Source organism: Anolis sagrei, chromosome 8 (genome assembly GCF_037176765.1).
Source record: "Anolis sagrei isolate rAnoSag1 chromosome 8, rAnoSag1.mat, whole genome shotgun sequence".
NCBI classification, from domain to species: Eukaryota; Metazoa; Chordata; class Lepidosauria; order Squamata; family Dactyloidae; genus Anolis; species Anolis sagrei.
In genome coordinates this window covers 10372588-10399598 of record NC_090028.1, presented here as the reverse complement: position 1 = coordinate 10399598, position 27011 = coordinate 10372588, and the positions used below count along the sequence as shown (strand labels likewise).

At 41.2% G+C, this 27011-nt stretch overlaps 1 protein-coding gene across 2 annotated transcripts in view; it reads left to right on the top strand.

The window, feature by feature from the left end:
* The window catches only part of GAN (gigaxonin), a 69067-nt gene extending 42620 nt beyond the window's left edge, over positions 1-26447 (top strand). For both annotated transcript variants that reach the window (XM_060788108.2, XM_067471025.1), the window contains exons 10-11: positions 58-167; positions 5752-26447. In XM_060788108.2, coding sequence (XP_060644091.1) covers positions 58-167; positions 5752-5933 — 292 coding nt within the window. In that variant the 3' untranslated portion in view covers positions 5934-26447. The remainder of the gene's footprint in view (positions 1-57; positions 168-5751) is intronic.
* Positions 26448-27011: the final 564 nt, after the last annotated feature.

Below are 27011 nucleotides of genomic sequence, written 5' to 3'. Positions count from 1 at the left end.
GTCATGCATTTTGTTTTGTTTTCCAAATCACTCTTCAAACCTTGACTTTTCTTGCAGGTGGATCTACTTGAACGATCAGAACTTGTGCATCCCAGCCAGTTCTTCATTTGTGTACGGAGCTGTGCCCATTGGAGCTAGCATTTATGTGATCGGGGATCTGGATACAGGTCAGAAGCTAAATGATAAATATAGCTTTGGTGTCCACCCCCCCCCCCTTTTGTTGGATGTATATGTATTTTTAAAATATTAGAGAATGCCCTACAAGTGCCTGTGGCTAATAAGCTCAAGAAAATAATAACTATAATGCTCAAATATTACATTTTGGAAATAATACTAATTATATACTTTATTTATAATTTGCCCTCTCTCCCCGAAGGGTGGTGAAGATATTTGAATCTTCTCCATATAACAGTGAAGATGTCAGATCACTGCTTCTGGAACTCTGTTTCATCATTTTGTGGGTTCAAGTGCTTTCTGACATATCACAAACTTAAGGAATAATAATAATAATAATAATAATAATAATAATAATAATAATAATAATAATAATAATTGTGATGTTGTGATACCAAATCCAGCATATAGATCTTGTTTGCTGTGACATACTGTGCTTTTTTGTCAATAATAATAATAATAATAATAATAATAATGATTTTGTGATACGAAATCCAGCATATAGATCTCGTTTGCTGTGACATACTGTGCTTTTTTGTCAATAATAATAATAATAATAATAATAATAGTGATTTTGTGATATGAAATCCAGCATATAGATCTCGTTTGCTGTGACATACTGTGCTTTTGTGTCAATAATAGTAAAAATAATAGTAATAATAAAAGCTGACACAATATGAGGATTTAAAGATTGAACTGCAAAGACTCTGGCACAATAATAATTATAATAATAATAATAATAATAATTAAAAAACAACTTTATTTGTACCCCGCTACCATCTCCCCAAGGGACTTGGTGTGGCTTACATGAGGCCGAGCCCACAATACATCAGCAAAAAACAACAACAACTACGTTCAGCAAAGGACAAGAGGGATCCTCTCACCTCTGCAGGAGTCTACCGTATACCATGCAGCTGTGGACAAGTCTACATAGGGACCACCAAACGCAGCGCCCAGACACGCATCAAGGAACATGAAAGGCACTGCAGACTACTTCAACCAGAGAAGTCAGCCATAGCAGAGCACCTGATGAACCAGCCTGGACACAGCATATTATTTGAGAACACAGAAATGCTGGACCACACCAACAACCACCATGTCAGACTACACAGAGAAGCCATTGAAATCCACAAGTATGTGGACAATTTCAACAGAAAGGAAGAGACCATGAAAATGAACAAAATCTGGCTACCAGTATTAAAAAACTCTAAAATTATAACAGCTAAACAACAGAGAGGAAAAAACCAGGCACAGATTAACACCTCCCAGCAACAGATTTTCCCAGACTCAGGCAGGCCTTCAAATGCTAATGAAGGTGATCAGCTAAACATTAACACCTAACTGCAGCAGGGAAGAGCTCCTTGCCCCACCCCAGCCATTCCACAGATATATAAACCCATTTTTCCTACTTCCAACAGACCTTCTCAACCTCTGAGGATGCTTGCCATAGATGCAGGCGAAACGTCAGGAGAAATGCCTCTAGAACATGGCTCTATAGCCCGAAAAAACCCACAAGAACCTAGTGATTCCAGCCATGAAAGCCTTCGACAATACATTGAACAACAACACTAATACAAAACAATAAAATAAAACTCATAAACAAAAAATAGGCAGTAAACATCAACAAGCCAGTAAAGGTGGTCCCAGTGGTGATCGGCACATTGGGTGCAGTGCCTAAGGACCTTGGCCTGCACTTAAGCACAATCAGCGGTGAAAAAATTACCATCTGCCAGCTGCAGAAGACCACCTTACTGGGATCTGCACACATTATTTGCCAATACATCACACACTCCTAGACACTTGGGAAGTGTCCGGTGTGTGATTCAATACATCCAGCAGAGTGATCTTGTCTGCTGTGGATTCATCTTGTTGTGGTTCTAATAATAATAATAATAATAATAATAAACAACGATATGAGGATTTAAAGATCGAACTGCAAAGACTCCGGCACAAACCAGTAAAGGTGGTCCCAGTGATGATTGGCACACTGGGTGCAGTGCCTAAGGACCTTGGCCTGCACTTAAACACAATCGGCGCTGACAAGATTGCCAACTGCCAGCTGCTGAAGGCCACCTTACTGGAATCTGCATGCATCATTTGCTGATACATCACGCAGTCCTAGACACTTGGGAAGTGTCCGACATATGATCCAATACAACAGCCAGCAGAGTGATCTTGTCTGCTGTGAACTCATCTTGTTGTGTTTCAAGTAATAATAATAATAATAATAATAATAATAATAATAATAATACAACTTTATTTAGACCCACCCACCACCATCTTCCCAAAGGGGACTTAGGGCAGCTCACATGAGGTCAAGCCCAAAAATACAGTACAGCAAAATAAAATACGAAACAACAAAAATTACGTCACGATAAAATACATAATGTAACAAGATAAAATAAACAATGCAAAATAACATATTAGCAAGTCAAACACAATGGGCGGGCCAAATACACAAGATAAAATGATAAAACCCTGAATGAGATAGGAGTGGGGAAAAATTGTATTTCTGAGGATATTTGTGTAGTCTTCCTTGGCAAAACTGCTTTTGAGCAGGTTTGCTCTTGCCTTTCTTTGAGGCTGAGAGAATATGACTTGTCTAAGATCACTCAAGTGAGTTTCCACGGCTGAGTGCCTGATTTCCAGCACTCGGATCATCACTGTGCCATACTGACTCTATATTTTAAGTTGCATTTTAATAGGGAAACAAATTTAAAAACAAATAGAAGGAAGTGCTTGTTTGTATAGTACATAGTTTTGCATGGAATTAGGTCCCACAAATGGCCACCTTGGATGTTGCACTCCAAGGCTGAGAACCACCTCTATACTTAACACACGCTCCAGTCCAAGGTAAAATAGCAAAGCAGTTTATTGAAGAATTTATATGAGAAGCTGTGGTGGCCATAAGGAGAAATAAAATAATCATAATTTAAAATGAAAATAATGAGCAGTAAGGCTTACCTGTCCGTTCTTGAGGCTGGGAAGCAAAGATTTTGGTGGAAGAGAAATTTAACAGATGACTTAGAAAACTTTCAGGCTGGCTCTATCTTAAGTCAATATTTGAAGAAGCCAAGGCTAAAGGCTGATGGCTGAGGTAGGAAACTTGGCTCATGAGTTAAATCGATATTATTGATCCGAAAACTAACATCTAAAGGTCACGTAGTAGTAGCGCCACCTCCTGTCTGGTTGATGAAAATAGCAGGTAATTTCACACACCTTCTTGAATGATCAACTGAGAAAAATAATGTATTGTGAAAGTAATCACAGAAGAATTAATGGGGAGGCTGCTTTTGAATAAGTTTTATGTTAAAGATACATATATGAAGACATATGTATAAAGAGATATATATGAAGTTATGATTCATTCTAAAGATTGCGTAATTCGTCTGGGAACGTGGTTGATCAGCTGACAAAAAGGGGAGCAGTGGAAATTATAGTATCTTGCCAACAATTGTTCTTGGCTGCGGTTCCTCGAGGACAAATTGATATTGATTAGATTGTGTAAATGTCAAGACCCATATGCGCATGTGTAAACCTGTGAATTTATGCTATAAATGCTGGAGCAAATCTGACTTCCAACTTGTGTCAGATATTGTTTTCTGGACACCCTATCAAGCTTGATAGAATTAAAAAGCCTGGAATCAGTTGCCGTCTCCTTTCTCTTCCTTCCTGATTGTGCTCTAAATGATCTCGGGTAACGAATCTTCCGCAACAAAGCAATACAGCAAAATAGTTTCAAAAACCAAAGTTCAAATATCAGGAATAATCTACAGAAATCAAAGTACAGGAGTAGCATTAAAAAAAACCAGAAATACAAAAACAGAATAAATCCAAAATATGACATTCAGAAACGGACCTCAAAACTTGGAATCATGAGAGATGAACAAAAGACCATAGATCTTTACTAAACACCAGTGTTGCCTGGATTAACAGGCCCATTTTCTGGGCTAGCTGATATAGAGAGAATATCATGCATTCTCCCCTGGGAACCTGATAAAGATTTCTTGTCTAATAAGCGTATTGACCTTCGTACTCTATCTTGAGATAGAGTACCATATGTTGACGGAACATAAATCTCCTATCTAACTCCTCATTAGACTGTCCACCTGGACTTTTATTTTCATCCTCTGAGCTCAGATCTGCTCCTGGCCTTGCTTCCCTAGCAAACTGCCTTTCAGGAATGTGGCTGTGAAAAGGTCCTCCATTGTGCGTGTGGCAGGGCTCAGACCACATTGTAGTAAGTGTTCTGCAGTTTGCTCTCCTTCACATTCACATGTCATGGGCTCCACTTTGTGGCCCCATTTCTTAAGGCTGGCTCTGCATCTCATGGTGCCAGAGTCCAGTTTGGACAGTGCCTTGCAAGTTGCCCAGTCTTCTGTGTGCCCAGGAGGGAGTTTCTCATCAGGTCTCAGCCACTGATTGAGGTTCTGGGTTTCAACCTGCCACTTTTGGGCTCTTGCTTGCTGGGGTAAGCTGCTCCGAGTCCCCTCTGGGGAGGTGGTGGCGGGGTATAAATAAAGATGATGATGATGATGATGATGATTATTATTATTATTATTTGAAACACAACAAGATGAGTCCACAGCAGACACTCTGCTGGCTGTTGAATTGGATCACACGTTGGACACTTCCCAAGTTTCTAGGACTGTGTGATGTATCAGCGAATGATGCGTGCAGATCCCAGTAAGGTGGCCTTTTCCAGCTGGCAGATGGTAATCTTGTCACGCCGATTGTGTTTAAGTGCAGGCCAAGTTCTTTAGGCACTGCACCCAGTGTTCCGATCACCATTGGGACCACCTTTACTGGTTTGTGCCAGAGTCACCTGGGATTGCGACATCGACGATCCATACTTTGTTTTTTAACATGATTGTGAGATCAGGAGTATTATGCTCCAAAACTCTGTCTGTCTGAATCCAGAAGTCCCAGAGGAGTTTGGCGTGTTCATTCTCTGTAACTTTTTCTGGCTTGTGATCCCACCAGTTCTTTGATGCAGGCAGATGGTATTTATGGCACAAGTTCCAATTAATCATCTGAGCAACGGTGTTGTTCCTCTGCTTGTAGTCTGTCTGCACGATCTTCTTGCAGCAGCTTGAGGATGCGATCTGTTGTTTCACCTGCTTCCTTGCAGAGTCTACATTTGGGATCTGTTGTTGACTTTTCAATTCTGGCTCTGATAGCATTGGTTCGAATGGCTTGTTCTTGGGCTGCCAGAATCAGGCCCTCCTTTGTCTCCTTTTTCAGAGTTCCATTTGTGAGCCACAGCCATGTTTTTTCTTTGTCAATTTGGCTCTCAGTTTTCCCCAGGAACTGTCCATGGAGAGCCTTCTTTTCCCAGTTTTCAATTATAATTATTATAATTATTATTATTGAGTTTCCAATGTGAAACCAAAGCTACAGTTGGATTTGGATCTTGCAGTTGACTTCTCATACAGAGCTGTTTGGCTGCTGTGTGGAGAGAACATAGGTCTACAGAGCTCTCGGTCTCATTTGTCGTCATTCCTCTTCTTACAGTCTTACAAAAGTGTATTGAATGAGTTGGATGAAGCTGTTTTGTAATGTTTGTCTTCTTGCCAGGTACCAACTATGATTACGTTCGGGAATTTAAAAGAAGCACTGGAACGTGGCACCACACGAAGCCGCTCTTTCCTTCGGATCTTCGCCGGACGGGATGTGCCGCTCTACGGATTGCGAACTGCAAGCTCTTCCGGCTGCAGCTCCAACAGGGATTATTCCGCATCCGCGTCCCTTCGCCTTGAGAGAGGCCTCCAGGAAGTCGAGGAGCTGGGAAGAACTTGAGAGAAGAGGGCTGCCACCATAACAATTTAGCATTATATAGAGGAGAAACAAACATCTTGCAGCAGAAACACAAACTGCATGTCCGATTGCAGTATGGTAACAGTTCTAACTTTGCTTTCAGCTGCTTAAGTGCTTCAGCCTCAGCGTTTTAATTGGAGGCAAGTCATTGTACACTAATCAATGGGCAAAGTGGAGTCACCTTATCTAAAAATGCGAAACCATGCGATGGAAGCAATTTAATCACTTTGGAGGTGGCACACAGGATTTTAAAAAGGAAGCCTCTTGAAATAGTGGCAGGAAAAAGTGTGCAAATCTGCAAGGGAAATGGTTACTGATAATCTTGGGTAGCGTTGATAATTTAAGAAATACTGCATGAAAACCAATCTCACTAAAATGCCAAGAGAGACTCCGTTGTGGAGAGAGAGATGGGCAATTGCACCTTTATTTACTACAAGACTTCTTCACAATTCTGAGATCTGTGCCTGAAAGAATAGGATTGTACATACATTTTTCAGTGTGTTTCATTTCTAAGATTTTTTTGAAATATATTTAAAATTGGTTCAGTCGAACTAAGAGGTATAATACAATTGAAGATTGATGATTGCACAGATTTTTTTTACAAAAAAATCTTGTATACATCAAGGGATCTAACGTTCTCGTTGTGGAGCAACACACGATAGCTGTGCAAAGGCCGGATGCTGCGGCCTTCTCATTCAATGCAGACATTGGAAGGCTGGGCTTTCTACCATTGAAATACCTATGCAATGGATGGGAGTGTGCAGCTTTTTGTAACGTTTTAATTTAATTTTTACTCTTTTTTTCCAAATAGAACTACAGATATCGTTCCACACAACTTGAAAGTTGCTGTAGGTTTACAGAATCGATCATTTCCATAATTGTACAAGTACACAAAAAGTGAGGAAGTTAGAATATTGAGAGGGGGGGTTGCTTTTTAGGCTATTGTGAGATAGAACGGTTAAATATTATAGGCAGTCCTCAAGTTACAAACAAGATAGGTTCTGTAGGTTTGTTCTTAAGTTGAATTTATTTGTAATTCAGAACAGGTACAATTTAAGTGTAAACTGCAAAGCTGCTGAACTTGCTGACTGAAAGGTTGGTGGTTCGAATCCAGACAGCAGGGTGAGCTCCCACTGTTAGGCCCAGCTTCTGCCAACCTAGCAGTTGGAAAACATGCAAATGTGAGTATACTTACATAGATCAATAGCTACTGCTTCTGCGGGAAGGTAGTGGCGCTCCATGCAGTCATGCTGGCCACATGATGTTGGAGGCGTCTACGGACAATGCCAGCTCTTTGGCTTAGAAATGGAGATGAGCACCACCCCCCAGAATCGAACTTGACTAGACTTAATGTCAGGGGAAACGTTTACCTGTACCTAACTCCAGCCACAATTATATATAGAAAGAGCTTTGGATCTAAAGATTTCACTTTCTTTCCCTGTGAGAATTAGATTTTGAGAAATTTGGCTTGTTATGGAAATGATTTGAGAAAAAACTTCAGCGGAGACCTCTTTTCCCCATAATAATAACTCTTTCAAGCGTGAAGTTTCCTTCCAAAGGCAGCTTTCTCTCACTTCTTGTTGTCTCAACCTTGTTCTTAACTATAGGTCATTTGTTTGTAGCTTGAGGACTGCCTATAATGCTTTTCAGACTCTGGAGAAATATGTTACAGGTCAAAAACTGGCTTAATAGAGGACCTCTTTGTAAAGTACGGTTTTGCTGTGTATAGTGAACTTTAGAATGTAATAATTTTGTTATTTTCCAAGATTTTAAAAGATGTTTTCCCCTTCACAAATATTAATATTTAATTGCATTTACATGATGAACTTGTTTTTCTGGTAGAGCACTGTTTACCTCACTTCTTATACATTATTTTGTTACTTTGTTAGTGAAACATAATAATATGAAAAAAACAACAACCCACTGGCCCTTTTCAACTGTTTTACCCCATTGTGGTATGACACAGCTAGAAATATCCATTGTCTGTTAAGACATGCATACTGTAAGACAGTGGTTCTCAACCTGTGGGTCCCCTGGCGCTTTGGCCTACAATTCCCAGAAATCCCATCCAGTTTACCAACTGTTAGGATTTGTGGGAGTTGAAGGCCAAAACATCTGGGGACCTACAGGTTGAGAACCACTGCTGTAAGAAGACCATGTTTTCTGCTCTGGAAAGTTGTAGAAACTCAATTGTGACTATTATTATCCTAGATGCTGGCCTTGTTTACATCAGAAATATTGTTGTTTTGGAGGACATTGCAAAGGGGGACCACAGTTAATGCCCAATAAACTGCTATACCTGGATTGGATTTTCCCCAAAAATCTCTGTGGTTTTGGTGTGCTCCAATTAAAAGGTGTGTATATTTGAATTACCATATTTCTTCAATTGTTAAGACCAGGGGTCCTCAAACTATGGCCCGGGGGCCAAGTACGGCCCTCCAAGGTCATTTACCCAGCCCTTGCTCAGGGTCAGCCTAAGTCTGAAACGATTTGAAAGCACACAACAACAACAACAATAAACTTTGGGTTTTCGTAGGTTTTTTTGGGCTATATGGCCATGGTCTAGAGGCATTCTCTCCTGATGTTTCGCCCGAAAAAACCTACAACAACCCAGTGATTCCGGCCACGAAAGCTTTCGACAATATAATAATAAACTTTATTTATACCCCTCCACCATCTTCCCAATGGGGACTCGGAGCGGCTTACATGGGGCCAAGCCCGGACAACATATTACAACAAGATAAAACCAGAGCATAAACAATAAACAACATCATCAAAATTACATCAAAGGAAAAAAATATATAAACACAGTCATAAAGTAACATTCCAATAGTCACAATAACAATGGGCTGGCAACATGTACAGGATAAAACGATTAAAGGACTCTAATGAGATAAAAACAGGAGCAAGTTATTTGCAGGGAACTCATAAAAACACACACAGTTGTGAAGCTAAACTTCCCATTTGGAGGGCATGTATTCCAGTGGGAAGAGCGTTGAGGGTTACAATGGTGTCATATTGTGCACCTACTCACCAAAGGCGCAGCGGAAGAGCCAGGTTTTAAGGTTCTTTTTTAACGTTTCTAGAGAAGGGGCTTTCTTGATCCCTCCAGGTAATGAGTTCCAAAGTTGGGGAGTCACAGAGGAGAAGGCTCTCTCCCTTATCCCCACAAGTCGAGCTTGTGAGATTGGTAGGGGTGAAAGGAGGACCTCCCCCTAAGATCTAAGGGCCCGGGTTGGTACGTGGAGAGAGATATGATCTCAAAGGTAGGCGGGTCTCAAACCCTATCAAACAATCCTATCTCATCAGCCAAAAGCAGGACCACACTTCCCAATGAAATACTAATAAGTTTATATTTGTTTAAATTGTTCTTCATTTTAACTATTGTATTGTTCTAAAGTGTTTTTTGCACTACAAATAAGATACGTGTACTGTGCATAGGAATTCATTCATTTTTTTTTCTAAATTATAATCCGGCCCTCAAACAGTTTGAGGGACTATGACCTGGCCCTCTGTTTAAAAGGTTTGTGGACCCCTGGTTAAGACCATCAATGGTGAGACACACCAACATTAACAAAAAGATGGTACATAATATACACCTGCGATTTTAAGACACAACCCAACTTTAGAGATGGTTATCTTGGGGGGGGGGGGGGGGAGTGAATCATAGAATCAAAGAGTTGGAAGAGACCTCATGGGCCATCTAGTCCAACCCCCTGCCAAGAAGCAGGAATGTTGCATTCAAATCACCCCTGACAGATGGCCATCCAGCCTCTGTTTAAAAGCTTCCAAAGAAGGAGCCTCCACCACACTCCGGGGCAGAGATTTCCACTGCTGAACGGCTCTCACAGTCAGGAAGTTCTTCCTCGTGTTCAGATGGAAACTCCTCTCTTGTAGTTTGAAGCCATTGTTCCGCGTCCTAGTCTCCAAGGAAACAGAAAACAAGCTTGCTCCCTCCTCCCTGTGGCTTCCTCTCACATATTTATACATGGCTATCATATCTCCTCTCAGCCTTCTCTTCTTCAGACTAAACATGCCCAGCTCCTTAAGCTGCTCCTCATAGGGCTTGTTCTCCAGACCCTTGATCATTTTAGTCACCCTCCTCTGGACACATTCCAGCTTGTCAATATCTCTCTTGAATTGTGGTGCCCAGAATTGGACACAATATTCCAGGTGTGGTCTATTTATTTATCGTGTCATCAGCAACCATTGTTTTACAATTCTAACAGAGCAAAACAAACACAGAGATTAAAATGAAAAAGAAAAAAAAAGAAAAAAAAAGGAAAAAAAAAAAACCACACAGATTTTGTAAATTTGGTATTTGGTTAAATGTCCTTTGACCAGTATCTGGCCACTTGGAGTGCCTCTGGGGTTGCCGCAAGAAGGTCCTCCATCGTGCATGTGGCAGGGCTCAGGGTGCATTGCAGCAGGTGGTCAGTGGTTTGTTCTTCTCCGCACTCGCATGCCGAGGATTCCACCCTGTAGCCCCATTTCTTAAGATTGGCTCTGCATCTCGTGGTGCCAGAGCGCAATCTGTTCAGCGCCTTCCAAGTCGCCCAGTCTTCTGAGTGCCCAGGGGGGAGTCTCTCATCTGGTATCACCCATGAATTGAGGTGCTGGGTTTGGGCCTGCCACTTTTGGACTCTCGCTTGCTGGGGTGTTCCAGCGAGTGTCTCTGTAGTTCTAAGAAAGCTATGTCTTGATTTAAGTCGTTGGCGTGCTGGCTGATACCCAAACAGGGGATGAGCTGGAGATGTGGTCTAACCAAAGCAGAATAGAGGGGTAGCATTACTTCCCTAGATCTAGACACTATGCTCCTATTGATGCAGGCCAAAATCCCATTGGCTTTTTTTGCCGCCACATCACATTGTTGGCTCATGTTTAACTTGTCCACGAGGACTCCAAGATCTTTTTCACACGTACTGCTCTCGAGCCAGGTGTCCCCCATTTTGTATCTTTGCATTTCGTTTTTCCTGCCAAAGTGGAGTATCTTGCATTTGTCACTGTTGAACTTCATTTTGTTAGTTTGGGCCCATCTCTCTAATCTGTCAAGATCGTTTTGAATCCTGCTCCTGCCTGTCCTCTGGAGTTGGCTCTCCCTCCCAATTTGGTGTCGTCTGCAAACTTGATGATCATGCCTTCTAGCCCTTCATCTAAAGATGTTGAACAGGACCAGGCCCAGGACAGAACCCTGCGGCACTCCACTTGTCACTTCTTTCCAAGATGAAGAGGAAGCATTGGTGAGCACCCTCTGGGCTCGTCCATTTAACCAATTACAGATCCACCTCACCGTAGTTTTGCCTAGCCCACATTGGACTAGTTTGTTTGCCAGGAGGTCATGGGGGACCTTGTCGAAGGCCTTACTGAAATCCAGGTACGCCACATCCACGGCATTCCCTGCATCTATCCAGCTTGTAACTCTATCGAAAAAAGAGATCAGATTAGTCTGGCATGACTTGTTTTTGATAAATCCATGTTGCCTATTAGCGATGAGCGCATTTGTTTCTAAGTGTTTGCAGACCACTTCCTTAACAATCTTTTCCAGATTCTTGCCTGGTATCGACGTGAGGCTGACCGGACGGTAATTGTTTGGGTCATCCTTTTTTCCCTTCTTGAAGATTGGGACCACACTGGCTCTCCTCCAATCTGCTGGAACTTCTCCCGTTCTCCAAGAACTCTCAAAGATGATTGCCAATGGTTCCGAAATGACTTCCGCTAGTTCCTTCAGTACTCTTGGGTGTAGTTGATCTGGCCCTGGGGACTTGAACTCATTTAGAGTGGCCAGGTATTCCTGGACGACTTGTTTCCCAATTTGGGGTTGGATGTCCTCTAATCCCTCATCCACTCCATCTTGCTGAGGTTGAAGATGACTTTCTTTTTGTGAGAAGACCGAGGCAAAGAAGGCATTAAGTAGTTCTACCTTTTCCCTACCGCCTGTCAGCATTGCCCCATCTTCTCCTCGAAGAGGCCCTATCGCCTCCTTGTTTTTCCTTTTTCTACTGACATAAGAAAAGAAGCCCTTTTTATTGTTTTTAATGTCCCTGGCAAGCCTGAGCTCGTTTTGTGCTTTAGCCTTGCGGACCTTTTCCCTACAGGTGTTGGCTATTTGTTTGAATTCTTCTTTGGTGATTTCTCCCTTTTTCCACTTCTTGTGCATGTCTCTTTTGTGTCTTAGCACAGTTAGAAGTTCTTTGGACATCCATTCTGGCTTCTTTGCACTTGTCCTATTTTTTCTCTTTGTTGGCACAGTTTGCAATTGTGCCTTGAGTATTTCACTCTTGAGAAATTCCCATCCATCCGTAACTCTCTTATCTTTTAGTATCTGTGTCCACGGAATGCTGCTCAGCGTTTCCTTCATTTTTTGGAAATCGGCTCTCCTAAAGTCCAAAATGCGGGTTTGACTTGTCTTAGTTTTGGCCTTCCTTTGTACCTCAAATTGCCGGTAGGCTGTTAGGAATTGTGGGAGTTGAAGTCCAAAACACCTGGAAGGCCAAAGTTTCCCATGCCTGGTATATTAACAATTTTACTCAGGAAATGGACCCCTCAAAAAACTGGGTCATCTTATCCACTGGTCATTGTGGGGATAGTACTTTAACTCTTATCCCTTTCTTTGAGTTGGGTGGCAAAAGGCAAGAGCTTAATCCCACCCAAGACAACCTGAAAGAAGTACCAACCATTTCTACTGTCTCCACTTTTGCATTGTCCTATGTTTTACCCTCAACTTACCCATGGGTTGTATCAAAATCCATAATTTGGGCCTCAAATTGTGCCTTTGACGTATATATGAGATGGACTTGTACAACATATACGGCATTGTTGTGACCTTGGTTTTGGCTTTCATTCTGCTGAGGTTCAGTAACTTGCCACCTATCACATAGATGATTTCCACTCCGGTGGGAAGCTTTCCATCAACAAGATGGAGTATCATAGCGATGAAGATGGGAAATAAGGTTGGGGCAATACCACATCCCTGTTTGACACCTGATTCCATCATAAATGGGTCACTTTGGGAGCGATTGCTGTCCAAGACTGTTGTCATCATGGAGAAGCTACAAGATGTTCATGAATTTATCATGGCATCCAGTTTTTAGGAGGATGATCAAGAGAGCATTGCGAGGTCATTGTGTTTACAAATGACCAAGCATGAGTGCTGCTATCAGTATGACTCTGCTGAAGTTGCTCACTGCCTATTTGAATCTGTGGTGCACTGAATAAGTAAATCTCGAGGCCACAATGATGGGGATTATTATTGTTTTTGTTGTTGCTGTTGTTGTTATATTTATATTTTGTTTTTCCTTCCGGAGAGGGTCTCAAAGCCGCTCACTGCTTAAAATTCACTGTATTGCCATACGCAGCCCACCAACATGACAAAATGTGATTGGACTGGGCCAGTCAGTAATAATAATAAATAATAATAAACTTTATTTATACCCCGCCACCATCTCCCCAATGGGAACTCGGAGCGGCTTACATGAGGCCAAGCCCAAATGACAATTACAATAAAGAAAAACCAAAAACAAACCGAAAATGCGAACATAAACAATAACATCATAGTTACATAAAACATATGAATACATAACAATATAAAAATTACAATATGCACAGGCACAGTAATAATGGGCGGGCTACATGTAGTGATTAAAAAGACAAACTGATTAAAACTAATTAAAAACTCATAAAAATCGGATGCCCAGTAATTAGATAACACTGGCAATGGGTTGCCAACATAACCCCAGCATTTTTTAAATTTTAATCATTACATTTGGCCCTGCCACAGGTTTTTAAATGCGTCATGATTATTGTCATTGTTTTGCTTTGTTTATGAGTTATTTATTGTTGTATTGTTGTCATGTTTCATTGATGTACTTGGGCTCGGCCTCTTGTAAGCTGCACCGAGTTCTGCGGGAGATGGTAGTGGGGTATAAATAAAGGTTTATTATTATTATTATTATTATTATTATTATTATTAGCAAAATTACCTCTATTTTAGTCACCAGAAAATACTACTATTTTTGCTTTTTTAAAAATACTGGTAGCCAGATAACGGTGCTCCATGTAGTCATGCTGACCACATGACATTGGAGGTGTCTATGGACAACGCTGGCTGTTCGGCTTAGAAATGGAGATGAGCACCAACCCCCAGAGTCGGACATGACTGGACTTAATGTCAGGGGACAACCTTTACCTTTACCCTAGCCAGATTTTATTCATTTTCATGGTTTTATGCTTTCTGTTGAAATTGTCTACATGCTTGTGGATTTATGAAAATGAACAAAATCTGGCTTTCAGTATTTAAAAAAACTCTAAAATTATAACAGTAAATAAAGAGCTACGCTCAAAAACAGGAGAATTCCAGACAAGAAACAATTAGGGCCAGATAATCACCTTCCAACAAAGGATTCCCCTGGGCAGTAAGAAACCAGACCTTGAAACTGCTAAGCTATTAAATGCTAATTGAGACATTCACACCTTCCTCCAACAGACAAGAGTTTTTTCTCTCACCCTGAACATTCCACAGGTATTATAAACTCCATTTTCTGAGTTTCCAACAGACCTCACAACCTCTGAGGATGCCTGCCATAGATGCAGGTGAAACATCAGAAGAGAATGCTTCTGGAACATGGCCAGACAGCCCGGAAAACTCACAACAACTTACCAAACACTCCTCCACAAAGCACCTGCTGCATGGTGAATGAGCAATTTACTGATGGTGGTTAGGCCTCCGCTTTTGCCTCTATTTGCCACCCAAGATTCTCGTGCATGTGCAAACTCTGACAGTCTTTCCCTTTAACAATTTTTTTTTTTTGCTCAGTATTTGGGTCAGATTTGCTTCCAAAAGCACCAAGCCTCTATTCGTCACACATAATGCAGTCTGCAATACCAAAAAGGCTGCTGTAAGTGCCAAAAAATATCTTTTTCTATGCAGATACTACAACTCTCACCCATTAGGCTTTTTAAATAAAAAATAAAGCTGAAAAAATAATTTTCAATTAATTAAAAAAATATTTTTCTGTATGTAAATACATCTCAGATTTTTAAAAAATTAAGAAGAACCTTAATTTATATTCTTAATTTATATTACAAAATTGCCTTGGAAAACCTCACTGCCTGTGGTACATATGGACTTTACGGTCTCAATAGTATTCTAAGGCCAGGCATTCAGATAGGAGATATTTTAAATTTGCATAAATATTTTAAATTATGAGAGAACCTATTCTCTATGGGTCCAATTTGGACTCGTGGGAAGACATCGACACTTTCTTGTTGGAGCTTCCTTCATCTGCTCTCGTTCTCTAATTCATGGGGGCCTGCCAGTCATTTTTCTTAAACATGGCATACATACATTTTCTAGCTAGGCTATTGTATTGGTATCTAGAGAGCGATGCATGTAGGGATCTCCTTTGTGAGTTGGGGCAGAGACACCCTAAGTCCTCATATCCTAAAAGACAAGCCAGAAAGTGAAGAGTGTCCCATTCAGCAAAGTGCTGGTCCCCTCCTCAGTCAATATGCACATCTCCTTGATAGGCCCCCAAACCATGGACAATGCAATTCCGATACAAAAGGACCTTATAGCTCCATCGTCTGGTTGCTTAAATGTTAATGTCTTGTTTTCCTTGCTATTGCAGGAGATAGCCAGAATCACTAAAATGTTTGTGTATGTCCCCCGAAGGTGCCACGGGTTAAACCGCTGAGCTGCTGAACTTGATTGAAAGATTGGCAGTTCAAATCCGGGGCGCGGGGTGAGCTCCCGCTGTTAGCCCCAACTTCTGCTTAGCTAGCAGTTCAAAAACATGCTAATGTAAGTAGATCAATAATAGTAGTAATTGTATTGATTAGCCCTTAGCACTTAGTTGCCAATTGATAGGAAGTAGTCATGTGCATTTGGGGTAAACCTTGATCCATTTCATGTCCTGGCTTTTGGTGGGGGTTCTGATCCATTTCGACTGAGCCTCCCAAAACTGGGAGGTCGGGTTTTTTTCCCGGTGCCGAAATATCCATTTTCTTTTGGCCCATTATTGTGAGGGGGGGGGGGGCCTTCAAAGTGCCTAGGTCCACCACCATAACAATAATAATAAAATATACCCCGCCTCCATCTCCCCCAAGGGGACTCGGGGCGGCTTACATGAGGCCACATCCATCAATGCAGTAAAACACAATATAAACACAGAAACACAACAAAAAAATCAAAAAATAAATTACATAAGATGCAAAAGCAATATAAGTAAACAACACCGCAGCATAAAATCAAACAATAAAACACAGATGATCACACTGAGGAAGGCCAAATTCAAGGATAAAATTTTCAAACACTGGGAGATAGGACAATGTAAAAACCAGGGAGGGGATCGCTTCTTACTCGGCTCTCGGCTGTAAGCTCTGCCAGGCCCGGGCGCGTTCCTTACTCTGTGCTCGGCTGCAGGCCTTACCAGGCCCCTGCGCTTTGGGCCTATGCATGTGGCAATCGATACGAAAATACGGTATCCGCTCCCGCCTGCCTTTCATATCGAGTTTATTTTTGTTCCAGGAGGGGCCTTCCCGTTTTGTCCCATCCGAATGGTTGGAACGAAACGGAAACACGAATCAAATGGATGAGACAAATCTTGGGCCCATGACTAATAGGAAGCCAACTGGAAGATACAGTGTAGGAGACACCCAGGAAAAGATTATTTGGTCTTGCTGTACCAATTTCTCCATCTCCCATTTGCTTTGAAAATGTCCTGGAGAGAAAAGTCCTTTTGTGCATGCGCTTGCCTTGACCCATTTGCTTGATCTTGTTAACCACCTGGGATTTTCGGCTGAAAAAAGAGGCAGGATATTAGTCTTGATGAGTTCCACATTGAATTAAGTTAGCCTATCAATATAGCAATGAGGTTCAATATTTTGTTTTCCGTTATGTTTGATTTCAGTTATTGAAATAAATGAACAACAAGGTTTTGTCTTAAATTGTGTCTTAACCATTAGCTATCGCCAGAGAGAATACATGCAGGTTGCTTTGGAAATTTCCAGCCTTGTTCTTCTCAGGAAAAGCAGAATACAACCGTTGCTCTTTCAATTTGGTTCAAAGACTCCATGCTTTATTCTGCTTTGATACCAAGGGCCTTGGTCTTTCCATTTGTAAAGGTGCTATTTTGACATAATGTCTGAATTCTCGACCACTGCGCTTGAAAAGTTTACATGTTTCACTATTACTTAATTGGTGACCCTTAGCTTGTGGTGACCGGTTCATCAGTCCATAGGAAAGGAAAATGGTGCGTATTTTGTTATTTTTATCTTTATTTATGCTTCTAATTAAATTCAATAAGCATAATGTACTGAAGTCTCTCCCCCTCCTTTTATTTTTGCAGTCTGTATGAGGTGGTGGCGCAGCAGGTTAAACCGCTAAGCTGCAGAACTTGCTGACCAGAAGGTCTGCAGTTCGAATCCGTAGGACGGGATGAGCTCCCGCTGTTAGCTCTAGGTTCTAGCAGTTTGAAAATGTACAAATGTGAGTAGATCAATAGGTACCGCTTCGGCGGGAAGGTAACGGTGCTCCATGCAGTCATGCTGGCCACATGACCTTGGAGGTGTCTACGGACAATGCAGTTCTTCAGTTTAGAAATGGGGATGAGCACCACCCCCCAGAGTTGGACTCAACTAGACTTAATGTCAAGGGGAAACATTTACCTTTAACTGTAAAATGAAGTGCTTCATGTACATGAGGGATCATTCCTCAAAATAGTCCCTGATGAAATGTTTCAGATCCCTTTTCTGAGCACCCTTCCAAACAGCCCTATATCCCAGATTATTAAGGCAGAAAATCCCAGAATATCTGCTTTTCAAAACTAATACTTTATTGGGGGGTTTTTAAGTAAAATTAAACTCTGATAAACTGGAGTGTGAGCAAAGTTTAAAGAAAAAAGAATTACAATGAAAGTGTGGGAACAAATTGTTTAAGGACAGTAGGAAAAGTAGGGTAGGGTTGGAGGAAGGGAAAATAGGGAAAGAGAAGAAAAAGAGAAAAAAAAGTAAAATAAAGAAGGAAGATAAGATGGCTTCCAGGTTTTCTCCGGTTGTGTTAACCATTCTTTTCCTTCCTTTTTCTAGTTCTTTGACTTCTAGTTTCTTTGTATTTTTTTTGTCTTTGAGGTTTCTTATAACTCTTGTAAATAAATTTCTGGGTTATCTTTTCTAACAAAATCAGTGAATTTTTTCCAATTTTTTAAATCTCATTGTACTATTGTCTGTTAGTCTTTGTGTGAGTAGATCCATATTCATTATATCCCAAACCTTCAATAGCCAGTTTTCAATAGTTGGCATTGTGTTTATTTTCCATAATTGTGCTAGTTTAATCCGGGCTGCTGTTATAAGGTAGATGAAGATTTTATTTGTATTTATCGCCATTTCAAAATCGGTTTAGTAGGAAATGCTCTGGCTTGAGATCAAATTTTATCTGCAGAATTAATTCCATCTTTATATGAATCGACCGCCAGAAGGATTTGGCTGTTTTGCACTTCCACCATAAATGGATGAAAGTGCCAAGGTCTTTCCCAAACTTCCAACATTTATTACTTGTTCTACCTTTATTTATTTTTGCTAACTTTTCTGGTGTTAGACACCACCTGTAGAACATCTGCTTTGAACTGTGTTATCTGAGCCTGGTCAGCAAGTTCTGCAGCTTAGCAGTATAACCTGCTGCACCACCGCCTCATACAGACTGCAAAAATAAACATGGGATTTTCTGCCTTCATATTCTGGGATATAGGGCTGTGTGGAGGGGGCCCCAGTTCCCAAGAAACCTCAGTAGTTAAATATAAAGAGTTAGATACAGTTGTTAGTTTCAGCTGGAGTTTAGAGAACTTATGTAAGTGTCGACTTAACAAAGTTCCCATTAAGTCAGTGTTTCCAGTTGGGACTAGCTGGATCTAGTTAGATTTTGGTCCAAACAATTAGATTGCTCGGTTTTTAAAATACTACTTTGAATGTTTGCTGATCTTCTCACCTTTTAAGAAAATCCTTAACTATGAAAACAACAGGGGTGGGAGGAGTCTAATGAAAAATGAACCGAAAATGTATTTAGAAGTCTTTGAAGAAGGAGAGAAATAGCCAAACTAAATGCAGCATGAAAGACATCACTGTGTCTCTTTGTTTGTCCCCTTCTTCATTGCTAACATTGTGATGGGAACCCTCGATTGTATTGGGTCCACAAAGGAAAGGATTCAGTCCTTTCTCCTGCTACCTTCCCACTGGAAAAAAAATATTTGTCTGAATTGGCAAATCAAGTCAAATGCTTCAAGTAGAGCAGTTCCTTGCTCCAAATTGTCCTACCATATGTTCAGACATTTGAGTTATCCCAGGCATGGGCAAACTTTGGTCCTCCAGGTGTTTTGGACTTCAATTCCTTGCCCATGCTAGGAATTGTGGGAGTTGAAATCTAAAATACCTAGCGGGCCCAAGTTCTGCCATGCTAGGAATTCTGGAAGTCCAAAACACTGGAGGGCCAAAGTTTGCCCATGCTAGGAATTGTGGGAGTTGAAGTCCAAAACACCCAGAGGGCCTAAGTTTGTCCATGCTAGAAATGGTGGGAGTTGAAATCCAAAACACCTGGAGGGCCAAAGTTTTTCCATGCTAGAAATTCTGGGAGTTGAAGTCCAAAACACCTGAAGGGCCAAAGTTTTTCCATGCTAGGAATTCTGGGAATTGAAGTCCATAACCTGGAGGGCCAAAGTTTGCCCATAATAGGAATTCTGGGAGTTGAAGTCCAAAACACCTGGAGGGCCAAAGTTTGCCCATGCCCGAGTTACCCCATTCCTGTTCTCACTAGTAATGTAAGCTTTTAGAAGATTCAATTTATTTATTTATTTATTTATTTCGGGCATTTCTACCCCGCCCTTCTCACCCCCTAGGGGGGACTCAGGGCGGCTTACAATTCGGCACAATTCGGATAAATAAGGAACTCTTTTGGCTGAGCCGCTGTATAAATCCATCTTGGGCAAAGCTTCTTCCAAGAGCAAATATTTCTACCTGTTTTGTCCTGCTACTTGCTTGCCTCCACAGCTATGCAAATTTACTTTGTGTACACTTTACACATTTACTTTGTGTACGGCGCTCCATGCAGTCATGCTGGCCACATGACCTTGGAGGCGTCTACGGACAATGCTGGCTCTTTGGCTTAGAAATGGGGATGAGCACCACACCCCAGAGTCGGACACGACTGGTCTTAATGTCAGGGGAAAACCTTTACCTTACCTTACACTTTTTGGAAAGGGCTACGTAGCTGAGAGGTAATAATCTCTAAATGCTCTTTAAATGTTTCTGCTTTCTGCCAGGCAGTAATGAAATTACTGTGATTACATGAAAACACTAAAGTAAGGCGTCTTCTCATTCGAGTGATGGCCATTCGGCATTCCAGTCAGAACGGCTACCTCTGGTTTATCTGGTTCAGGGAAAAAGATGAGCATAGGTATGTGTAAGCACATCGGTTGCCTAATAGTCATTTGTTGAGTTAGTAATTCCCTTTGACTGATTTACAAGGCAGCCCAGTTAGTTGCCGGACAAGTCTTTCACGTTGTTTGTCCGATTTGCACATTTGGGTTTCACTGAGCGGGGCAAAAGTCCACATTTTCTGTCATTGTTATGGACAGCCACATGGGCTTCAGTGTCAAGAAATATCTACAGGGCTTTAAAGAAAACTGCTCAAACTGGTTAGAGTGAACATAGTAAGTTCTGAATAGTAAATCAACACCTAAATGAATCAAGGTCTATTTTAGTTGTACTACGGATTGCATTGCGACCAATAAGCATTCTCTAATAGGGGAAGATTTATTTTATTGATTTATTTATTGTGTCAGGAGTGAACCAAAACAGTTGTATTGCATTAAAAACAAAACAAAGTTTGCAGACTTGGTATTCTATTAAATGTCCTTTGACCAGTAGCTGGCCACTTGGAATGCCTCTGGTGTTGCTGCAAGAAGGTCCTGCATTGTGTATGTGGCATGGCTCAGGTTGCATTGCAGTACCATATATACTCGAGTATAAGCTGACCCGAATATAAACCGAGGCACCTAATTTTGCCACAAAAAACTAGGAAATCGTATTGACTCAAGTATAAGCAGAGGGTGAGAAATGCAGCCGCATTTCAAACAAATAAGATATCTTTCTCCCACCCTGGACATTCCAGAGATATATAAACCCTTTTTTCCTAATTTCCAGCAGATCTCACAAACTCTGAGGATGCTTGCCATAGGTGCAGGTAAAACTTCAGGAGAGAATGCTTCTGGAACTTGGCCAGACATCCCGGAAAACTCACAACAAACCCACTAGATAGTGTTTGATAAAATGTTCAGTTCAATTGCAAACCAAACAACTAAACGATGAACACGAATAAGTTTTAGATTTTTGTAGAAGGGCGGAGATTTGTCTTAAGTTGCCTGTTTGTGCTGTACTATGAGGTTATTTACAATGCTAAATCCTATAGATTGCCGATACTAGTGATAATACACTTGTTGCTGTCAATGCTAATACACCATTCTCTGCAAATCTTAAGGGCCGTGGTGACTAATGTACCTCCACGTTTAAATTACTTACAATTGGTCAACAGGGTTTGTTCAGTTGTCATACTTCTCCATAAGATACCCCAAAGCACGTCTCCCACATTCCTTCCTATTACAATACCAAATGGAGGTTGTAGCAGATAAAAGCAAACTGATTATACTGAGTGGAAATCTGTCTTACATGAATAGAAGCCCAGGAGACTTCTTTGGCATCAGCTTTCCATCATCTGAGACTGAAGTTTCTTTCCAGCTAAGACTTCTTTTGGTGAAACTGAAGCTGCTTGGAACTATCTGTAAACAAAGGAATTCAGAATGAGCTTTATGGATTCTGCTCTGTTTGGTTTTCCTTTTCTTATTCCTTATTTATCCATTGTGTGAGGGTTATCCGGAAAGTAAGGTTACAAGGCACGTAGCTCTTGCGGGGAATTTTCTTGGGGGAAGTTGGTATCACTGCTGTGTAGCGGGAAGCCCGTTGAAGCGAACAAGCAGTGCCAGTCATTGGTAGCTCATCAACTGGCATTGTGGTGAAGGTTAGAGATGAGTGTCCATTGTATGAGGCTTATCCGGAAAGTAAGGTTACAAGGCACGTAGCTCTTGCGAGGAATTTTCTTGGGGGAAGTTGGTATCACTGCCGTGAGCAGGAAGCCAGGGGAAGCGAACAAGCAGTGCCAGTCGTTGGTATCTCATAGACTGGCATTGTGGTGAATGTTAGTGTTGAGCGTCCTTTGTATGAGGGTTATCCAGAAAATAAGGTTACAAGGCACGTAGCTCTTGCGGGGAATTTCCTTGGGGGAAGTTGGTATCACTGCTGTGTAGCTCGAAGGCCGCAGAAGTGAACAAGTAGTGCCAGTCATTGGTAGCTCATCAACTGGCATTGTGGTGAAGGTTAGAGATGAGTGTCCATTGTATGAGGGTTATCCAGAAACTAAGGTTACAAGGCACATAGCTCTTGCGAGGAATTTTCTTGGGGGAAGTTGGTCTCACTGCCGTGTAGCAGGAAGCCAGGGGAAGCAAACAAGTAGTGCCAGTCGTTGGTATCTCATAGACTGGCATTGTGGTGAAAGTTAGTGTTGAGCGTCCTTTGTATGAGGGTTATCCAGAAAATAAGGTTACAAGGCACATAGCTCTTGCGGGGAATTTTCTTGGGGGAAGTTGGTATCACTGCCGTGTAGCAGGAAGCCAGTGGAAGTGAACAAGCAGTGCCAGTCGTTGGTAGCTCATAGACTGGCATTGTGGCGAAGGTCATTCCATTTCCCTCAAAGTGTGAAGTTTGCACTGTAGTACGCTACCTAAATGCTAAGGACCTGAACGCCGCTGCGATTCATCATGAAATCATTTAAGTTTATGGAGAGGATGTAATCTCAAAACAGCATGTAACAAAATGTGAGACCATGAAGAGCCATCCAAAATGAACATCGTGGGATGCTGAGGATGTCAGGAGTCTGTCTCCTCCATGACATTGTGCATCCGCACACCACTCATGCAACACAAGAGTTGTTGACTTCATTTGGTTGGGGTATTTTAAGCAACCCATCTCACAGCCCCCATCTCCCACCCAGTAACAACCTTCATCTGTTCACTAAATTGAAGGAATACCTTGGTGGAAAATACTTTTCCGATGACGACAAGGTTAAAATCGAAGTGACGAACTGGCTGAAAAAGGTGGAGGGAAACTTCTGTAACACAGGCATCAAAAACCCATCCCACAGATGACAAAATGTATTGAACTCAATGGTGATTATGTGGAAAAATAATGTAATGCCTATGCTACAATCCATATGAGCTTTAATAAAATATATTCATTCTTTGTATTATTTTTTAAAAATCTTGTAACCTTGCTTTTCAGATAACCCTCGTATATCAAATATTAATTGATGTATATTTTTAAAACTTTAGAATTTTTTTCAAATATGAGATTGACTATAGGGCCTAGACAAATTAATTCCCATCCCCATAATCCAGGAGTTTGGGGAGCAACTCCCATTAGCCCTAGTCAGCCTAACAAGTGTGTTATGAGAGTCACACTCCGAAACCATGTTTCCCCATCCCTCTATACTTGTGCTGCCCTTTCCACTTGTGGGACATCTTTTATTTTATGGCACCTGAACAAATTCATAGTTAAGTAAGTGTCGTGTTGTTTGTTTATTGGTTTCGATTGTGTGTGGGATGCTGTGTCTCTTATTAGCTTGGACTTTAAAGTACAAAATCGATGTCAGAACAACCACAGTTGAGCTCGTTTCAGTGTTGTGCATGCTAACTCCTATGGTTATATTTGAAGGGGGAAAAACGTGCAATTTGAATGGCACTTTGTGATTGATTCGTGAAACCTGGGCTTTGCAATGGAACATAGGATACTGATGCTTAACAAATATAGTAGTATTGTTTGTGCTGTTTGTATGTCCTCAAGTGATTTGTCAGTGGCTGGTGTTTACTCTCGGTTTTTTTTTTTAAAGTTGTGATCCTGAAAAATAGTGTTGGAGGGTACTGTTGTAAACCTAAAATGCATATCTTTATTAATTAATTTGAGAGAAATCAGGGCTATTTTTTCATGTCAGGAGTGACTTGAGAAACTGCAAGTCGCTTCCGTTGTGAAAGAATTGGCTGTCTGCAAGGATGTTGCCCAGGGGACGCCTGGATGTTTTCCTGTTTTACCATCCTTGTGGGAGGATTCTGTCATGTCCCTGCATGTGGAGTTGGAGGGAGCTCAACATGCTCTCCTGTGATTCGAACTGCTGACCTATTGGTCTTCAGTCCTGCCGGCACAAGGGTTTAACCCATTGCACCACTGAGGGCTCCTCCAGCAGCTCTAATAAACAGACACAACTCTTTATTGTTGAAGGCTTTCATGGCCGGAATTACTGGGTTGTTGTAGGTTTTTTCGGGCTATATGGCCATGTTCTAGAGGCATTCTCTCCTGACGTTTCGCCTGCATCTATGGCAAGCATCCTCAGAGGTAGGGAGGTCTGTTGGAACTAGGAAAATAGGTTTATATATCTGTGAAATGACCAGGGTGGGACAAAGAACTCTTGTCTGTTGGAGCTAGGTGTGAATGTTTCAACTGACTACCTTGATTAGCATTTGATGGCCTGGCAGTGAACAAAATCTGGCTACCAGTATTAAATACTCTAAAATTACAACAGGAAAAACAATCAGAGACATCTAATCACCTCTCAACAAAAGATTGCCCCAGGCACTGCCAGGCCATCAAATGCTAATCAAGGTGGTCAGTTGAAACATTCACATCTAGCTCCAGCAGACAAGAGTCCTTTGTCCCACCCTCGTCATTCCACAGATATATAAACCCATTTTCCTAGTTCCAACAGACCTCACTACCTCTGAGAATGCTTGCCATAGATGCAGGCGAAATGTCAGGAGAGAATGCCTCTAGAACATGGCCATATAGCCCGAAAAAACCTACAACAACCCAAACACAATTCTGTGATGACGGGGGCTTCCTAGTTCTGGACCAAGAGAATATATGTTGTGTTTTTCTTCCTCATATAAAGATAGATGTGTCTTCAGTCTCTACTCTCAAGTTACAACAGCCCCAACCTTGTGTTTACATCTTGTTGGCCACTTCTTTCAAAGCAATGTGCGGTACCTATGCAAGGATTTTTGGGGACACCCCAACGCCTTGCCAGTTTACACTCCTGGCTTTCTATCCTTTCAAACCAAAACTCTTCCAAAAGCTGCAGATTTGCTTCCTTGAGTCCTCCTTGGATGCCCCCAGTTTTCTCCTCTCCTAATATTTGTGTTCTCCCCTACAAAAACTACAGTGGAGTCTCGCTTATCCAACTTAAACAGTCCGGCAGAAAGTTGGATAAGCGAAAACGTTGGATAGCAAGGAGGGATTATGGAAAATAATAATATAATAATAAACTTTATTTATACCCCGCCGCCATCTCTCCGGTGGGGACTCAGAGCGGCTTACATGAGGCCAAGCCCAAATGACAATTACAATAAAGAAAAACTAAAACACAAACCGAAAATGCAAACAATAAACAAAACATCATAGTTACATAAAACATATGAATACATAACAGTATAAAAATTGCAGTATGCAATTTGTAAGAAAATTGTAAGAAAAGCCTATTAACCGTCAAATTATGTTATGATTAAGCACCAAAACATCATGTTTTACAACAAATCGACAGAAAAAGCACTTCAATACACAATAATGTTATGTAGTAATTACTGTATTTACGAATTTAGCACCAAAACATTGCAATGTATTGAAAGCTGTGGATCCGGGTGGGAGGCAGCCTGCGTTGGATAATACAGAATGTTGGATGAGCAAAGGTTGGATAAGTGAGACTTTACTATATATTGGTCTTAACTCACAGAAAAGATCAAAACTCTTTGTGTGAATTAGAGTGTTTGGGGTGCTGGATCAAGCCCAATATATTGGAGTATTTGCTTCGGGATCATTTCACATGCTCTTTCTTTGTCCGCTAGTCTGAATTCCTTTATTCTCATGGGTCTCTTTTTGAGGTTTACATATATATATATATTTAAAAATGCAAAAAGGGGTACAAAATGGTTCTTGGATTAAGTCGCACGTTGTTTACATGTTCAGTATACTGTTGGGCAAGTTGGGTGCTTTTGTTCTTGTTTTAATTTAAGGCACATGGATTGTGCTCTAGGGCTCTGGGGCCACTGTGCAGATTGTGGCGTAATACTACACAAAGGATCTGTGCAAAGCATGTTTTCTTTTTTAAATGTCGTTTGTATTGAACGGGTTTTATAAATTGTACGAAAAAAAGAGTGTTGTATTTTGATCTGAAATTTGTGTACGGTAACAGTCACTTTATGTGTTGGAGGTTTGTCAAAAACTTGAATTATTTTGTAGAAGGGTTCAGACCAACATTGAATTGTCTTAAATTAATTAATGAACTAACCAAATAAACATTTTATGATTTGCATACATTTATGGTCTCTTGTATGAATAACTTTCTGTTGCTGTTGTTTTCATTGCTCCTTGGGGGAACGAAAAGGGAAAGGTGGAAATATTCCGGAAAACAAGTTGAGGTAAATGGGATGTTTTGATCATGAAAGGGGTCTCGTAGAACAAACTGCTCCAGATTCTGGCCTAGAAATCAAAAAAGTGTACAGTAGAGTCTCGCTTATCTGACGCTTATCCTCCCTGCTGAAATCAGACAAGCGCCTTCCCTCATGGCCTTCCGCAAGGGCCTGAAAACCTGGCTCTTCGAAAAGGCCTTCAACTAAGTGCTATGTTTTTGGAATGACCACCGGAATGGACTATGACTATGAGATTGATTATGACCCAAACAAGACGAAGCGGATTTTTAGTTTAATTAGCTGTGTGTTAGTAAGATGTGTGTTATGGTCCTGATCTATTGTAACTGTTGTCTTTATGTTCTATGTTCTGTACACCGCCACGAGTCGCCTTCGGGCTGAGAGTGGCGGTTAACAAGTGCAAATAATAAATAAATAAATAAATAAATAAATAATAAAAGGGCCAGCAGAATG